The sequence below is a fragment of the Gasterosteus aculeatus genome, chromosome 1 (genome assembly GCF_964276395.1).
Source record: "Gasterosteus aculeatus chromosome 1, fGasAcu3.hap1.1, whole genome shotgun sequence".
Classification (NCBI taxonomy): Eukaryota; Metazoa; Chordata; class Actinopteri; order Perciformes; family Gasterosteidae; genus Gasterosteus; species Gasterosteus aculeatus.
This window is the reverse complement of record NC_135688.1, coordinates 5,243,733-5,248,842: the sequence shown is the minus strand read 5'-3', so window position 1 is coordinate 5,248,842 and position 5,110 is coordinate 5,243,733. Positions and strand designations below refer to the sequence as shown.

Genomic DNA, 5,110 nt, shown 5'->3' with positions numbered 1-5,110 from the left:
CAATGATCTGTGTTAATTGTATTAAACCGACAGCACATTTGTATTTACTGGTATAACTGACCTTCAATCATTGACTCAGATATTGAGGCTTAATGTGTTGGCCCACATACGTTCGTGGACTGTAGTACCTGGGATGTTTAGTTTTAAAGTGGAGCCAGTGGGGAGCGGGGGGGGGGGGGCACTGGGACGATCACACAGACTCGTCACTGTGATGTGAGGACTCAAGGGTGGAGCTTATCCTGCACCTTCAAAACACTTTGACAGTGGACACGGGCGTCTTTTTCTTCATAAATGTTTGATTGGAATATTGCAGGAGGACATTTTTCAGTTAAACAGAATGATCCAAAATCCGGTAAGTTTTTATTTGATTTGAAGTAGATATTTAGTCCATTTCATACTACGCCAACACCTGTGATGAAAATAGTGAATAACATGAATAGGATTTTCTACTTAATAAGTTCTAAAATCTCACACCCACATTTGCGTTTTAGTCTTTTTTTTTTCTTCCTTAATTCATGATTAGTTTTCCACTCTCCACTCTGTCGTCTCGTCACTTTACTGGCAGTACGTGGACTCGGGTCCTGGTTCCATCCGAGAAGATCAGTGGATGAACCTTTCTCCACTCAGCCGCTCAGATGTGAAGCCTCAGTTTGTTCATCGCGTGGCCTTGAAACCTCCACCTGAGATCGGCCCCACGCGCAAAAGTAAGCTGGTCTCTGGTCCAATATTCTTAGAGAGATTCTAAAGCAGGAGATTTGTGCAGGATTTGCCAAGGAATAAAAACAACGTATTATATGCATTTTTATTTTGATGTTTGCTGTTAATACCAAATACCAAAAACTACATCTATAAATTGTATTGAACTGTCAAAATTGCGTGTGTCGAGGTATAGACTAAATGGGGTCATGGCTCATTTATTATTAATTAGGAAAGGCATCGTTCTGTTGTGTATTAAACTGTGACTGTCAGCTTAATGCAGTGTTTTATTTACAGATTTCTTGGTACAGCTTTGGAACATTGAGATTAAACTTGAGCTTGAACATTGAGATTGAGACTCACAGTGTGTGTGTGTGTGTGTGTGTGTGTGTGTGTGTGTCGTCCTATCAGGTGTAAAACAGGGGTGTGTGAGGACCACCGTGGTGGCTGTGATCTGCCTGCTGCTCCTCCTGCTGGTGGCCGGGGTCCTTCTCGCTTATTACCGTGAGTAATCCCCACGGGGGTCCGCCGACGTGGGCTCACGTGCCGGCTGGCGGCCTGTTGCCGGGCGGGGAGAGGGGATCTGATTCTCGTCCGTTGTCGCCCTCAGTGTCCTCGTCCTGTGTGCACGGGATGCGGTGTGCCGACGGGAGCTGTGTGTGGAGGTCCCAGTGGTGTGACGGGGTGACGGACTGTCCTGCAGGCCGGGATGAAGCCGACTGCGGTAAAAAGAGAAGCTCCAGGGGCCAAACATCTGTTCATCGCCTCTATACTCATGAAAAGGAACACCTTAATGTTGTTCTTGCCTTTGCAGTTAAAGATCTGTGCATGTTAACATCCTATCAACACACTGCTGTTCACTCTGCTCCACGGAGCAAAGAGAGCCGTGCTGTTAACGCTCTGTGGTCCGTTACGTTACCTGATTGTGGTCACCTGCTTCCCAACTGCTTGTGCTCAGTGAGGCTGCACGGCTCCGGCTTCCTGCTGCAGATCTACTCCACCCAGAGTGGAACCTGGAGGACGGTTTGTTCACATGGCTGGACCGAGCGACAGGGGAGGGCCAGCTGCCGGCAGGTCGGCTACAGCAGGTGAGATGCTCCTTCGGCGGTTCCTCTCTGCGGGCCGACGTGTGAAGGGTTTGTGTGGAACTGAAGACGCTGTGTGATATTCGACAGCGGCACGTATTTTAAATCGGGCCAACAGACGGCTGATTCGGGGGACGGCTACTTGATGCCTAAGCCTGACTTTGACCCCGAGGCCTCCATCCTGCAGCAGCTGGTGCTCAGGTTGGTGTACTGGTGGAGGTGAACGTGTGGAAATGTGTTAAGGCTCGATTAATATGGACCTAAACACACCTTTTTTTCTTTTGCCTTCCGCAGCAATACCTGTCCCAACAACAGTGCAGTGACGTTGCGTTGTACCGGTGTGTTATTAGCATGAAGCATATGGAGGGGATTAATGATTTGTTGGGCTCTTCAGCTGTTTGAAGTGTTCGAATAATGACTTTTATTCAAGATACGGTTTATTTGTTTCAATTATCAATAAAAGATTGTTGTGCAATGAGTTCAAAGAGGCCGCACCACTGTACACCTGCACACATGACACGACTAGAATGATATGATTCATACGCTCTCACTTCACTCTTCTGCATGTTTGCTCTCCTTCACAGTTTTTCTTTCCGCTGCTTTTATCTGCACCGATTACAAACAATGGAGGCTCCCTTTGTAACCGCGTCCTCCCTGACAGACCTTTGTTGCCTCTAGATTGTGGGCGCAGGGTGAACTCCAGCAGGGCCCCCGGGGGGGGCCAGTCACCCCCGCCGGGGGCTGCCTGGCCGTGGCAGGTCAGCCTGCAGGCTTCTGGCTCCCACCGCTGTGGAGGAGCCGTCATCGCCCCCCACTGGGTAGTGACCGCGGCGCACTGTGTGGCCAGGTGAGGCCTTTTCATCGCACTTCTTCAATGAGCATTTGTGGCCTGTTCCGTCTTATTCCCCCCCCCGGCCCCCTGCTGTGTCTCCCCCCTGCAGGGACTCGAACCCTGCCGACTGGGCACTGTACGCCGGGATGGTGGAGCCACTGGACACGCTGTTCAACCCTGCGTACCGCGTGAGCAGGGTCATAGCCCACGAAGGCTTCGACTGGGTCACTCGCAGGAATGACATCGCCCTGATGAAGCTCTCTGAACATCTGGACTTCACAGGTGTTTAAAGGCACATTCACATACACAACGATGCAAAGCAATTATTGTGCTCAGTTTTAGAACCGGTCAATTTTGAGGATGCAGTCATACTGTGAAGGGTTTCTGTTATTTTTATCAGAAGGGGAATCCTCTGAAGCCGGTTGGTGACTGACAACAGACTGACTATTCTCTCATCTGGCAGCATCCAGTAATATCAGACCTGTGTGCCTCCCAAATGTCGGCGTCAGCATCAGTGCTCCTCAGAGAGGCTGGATCACGCAATTCAACCGCACGCTGTATGGAGGTGAGACAGTTACTGTTGCGCCTGGTTTTGTGTTGCGACAAGACTTTTGAAAGATATTAGAAGTTTACCAAAATCAGATATTGACTCTAGAAGTGTTTAGAGATTAAAGCAACAGTGTTGCCTGTTATATTGTCTACCACTGGATGGCAACAGAGTACAGAACGTTGTCATACCGACTCAAAGGTGATTAAAAGTAACTACTCTGATTTATTATAAGTTACTGTACTGTGTAGAAATACTCCCTAACAAGTACTGCATTCTCATGTTTTTATGGACCAAAAGTAAACAAGCTCATTGTGCCTGATGGAATATTTCTCAATGTTTATTATTGGATTGTACCTATTGTTACATTTTAGTGACTTTACACACTCCTTTCAGAAATTAGGTTAAATATTAGATAAATAAAAAAAATGAAATATTTTTTCTTAATATCAAATTGTGCAAATTAGTACGTTGTTACTTTCCACTTAATACCTTACCACATAAAATGTGTATGAACTGCCTTTTTTTTTTTTTTTTTTTGCCGTCTTGTTATTTCGTCCAGACTCTGGCTCCCTCCACCTGACGGAGGCTCGCGTCTCCCTCATAAGCACCGCGGACTGCAACAGCTCGCTGGCGGACCAGGGCGGGATATCACGGGACATGTTGTGCGCCAGAGAGACGCAGGCGGTGGCCAACATGTGCCGTGTAAGACAAACCGCTCATTGAATGAAATGCCGAGGGCAACGTTAACCAAAGCGTTTGTTTTTAATAATGAAGAGACGGCGATATTAGAACATGTCAGAATTATTTTTATTTTGCAGCAGACGGCTGCAGTGTGACTGCCCCTCGGGCTCAACATGTCTAGATACGATCCTATCGAACAATGCGCGAGTTCACGCAAGCAGCAACAGACGCGCTTTATGAGACGTTTTCTGGTGCAAATTGAGCAGTTCCTGCACTTTAAAAAAGCCTTTTCATGCTCCCATGCAACTCGCTCCGAGGCCTCGTCCAACAAGAGCCGCATTATGTTCTGTACACGATAAAAAGCTTTAGATAAACAGTTCCACTGTGTGACTTACGACAAACCACTCATACAGCGTAAAGTCGGATCCCCGAGGTGGCAGCTGACCATGACGTCACGATTTATTCGGGGCCCTCACACATCCTCGAAAGACCTTCAATTTGTGTCGACCGTTACACGCATGTGGTTCATACAAGCGTGCGTCTATCAGGCGGACAGCGGCGGCCCTCTGGTGTCCCTGCAGGACGGAGCCTGGTGGCTCGTAGGAGACCGTGTCCGGGGGGGGCGCTGCACGGAGCACAATAAACCAGGAGTTTACGGCAACGTCACCTACTTCCTGGACTGGATCCACCATCAGATGAGGGTAAAAAACAAAAGAAAAAAAAAAAAGATTTGGACTTGCGGAGGCAGTTAAACAGAATCGGGTTGTAATTAACGCGGAGGGATTTCCATGTGCCGTTTGGAGCATTCGGTGTAATCTGCTTGGAAGACCAGATGCAATAAGACGCTTTATCTGTCTGGTGCCGCAAGTAATACCGGCGGACTCCTGCTGGGAGTAAAGTGATGAAACTTACACAGCGGAGCTTTAACATAAGCTGAGATTTTTGTAGCGGGCCGAGCAATTAAACTCAATTACGGCCGTTGAGTCATTAAACAACAAAACCTGTTTTTCTTTTACAGAAGCATCGAGATGACTGAGGAGGAAAGGACCGAAGATGAAGCATCTGACATGTTGTTTCAGATTCTCTGTGTTTTCTACATAATATTACGGGTTCTTTTTTCGATGGCTCAAATTCACAGAAGAATCAATAATCTTTAAGAATTATCTCATAACGGTTTGTGTTTTTCCATGTATTTGTCATTAAAGCCTTTGTAAATATGGTTTACAGTTTAATTTAGTTTAATTTGTTTTAGAGTAACCTTTCACA

At 47.1% G+C, this 5,110-nt stretch overlaps 1 protein-coding gene across 2 annotated transcripts; it reads left to right on the top strand.

Moving 5' to 3' along the window:
- The first annotated feature begins 247 nt into the window (after nt 1-247).
- On the top strand, nt 248-5,072 carry LOC120825556 (transmembrane protease serine 2). 2 transcript variants are annotated; one of them, XM_040187214.2, is made up of 13 exons: nt 248-352; nt 566-704; nt 1,108-1,200; nt 1,307-1,420; nt 1,655-1,784; nt 1,872-1,982; nt 2,076-2,119; nt 2,460-2,628; nt 2,723-2,895; nt 3,077-3,178; nt 3,723-3,865; nt 4,393-4,545; nt 4,863-5,072. In XM_040187214.2, the coding sequence occupies exons 1-13, from the start codon at nt 338-340 to the stop codon at nt 4,878-4,880; spliced, it is 1,404 nt and encodes a 467-aa protein (XP_040043148.2). In that variant the 5' UTR covers nt 248-337; the 3' UTR covers nt 4,881-5,072. The 2 variants fall into 2 exon arrangements, with proteins under 2 accessions (XP_040043148.2, XP_077965149.1); XM_078109023.1 differs by having other exon boundaries at nt 4,258-4,545.
- The last annotated feature ends 38 nt before the right edge of the window (nt 5,073-5,110 follow it).

Coding starts and splice junctions, on each gene's coding strand:
- LOC120825556 (XM_078109023.1), top strand. Junction 2,629..2,722: donor GCGGCGCACTGTGTGGCCAG/GTGAGGCCTTTT, acceptor TCCCCCCTGCAG/GGACTCGAACCCTGCCGACT. Junction 3,179..3,722: donor CAACCGCACGCTGTATGGAG/GTGAGACAGTTA, acceptor TATTTCGTCCAG/ACTCTGGCTCCCTCCACCTG.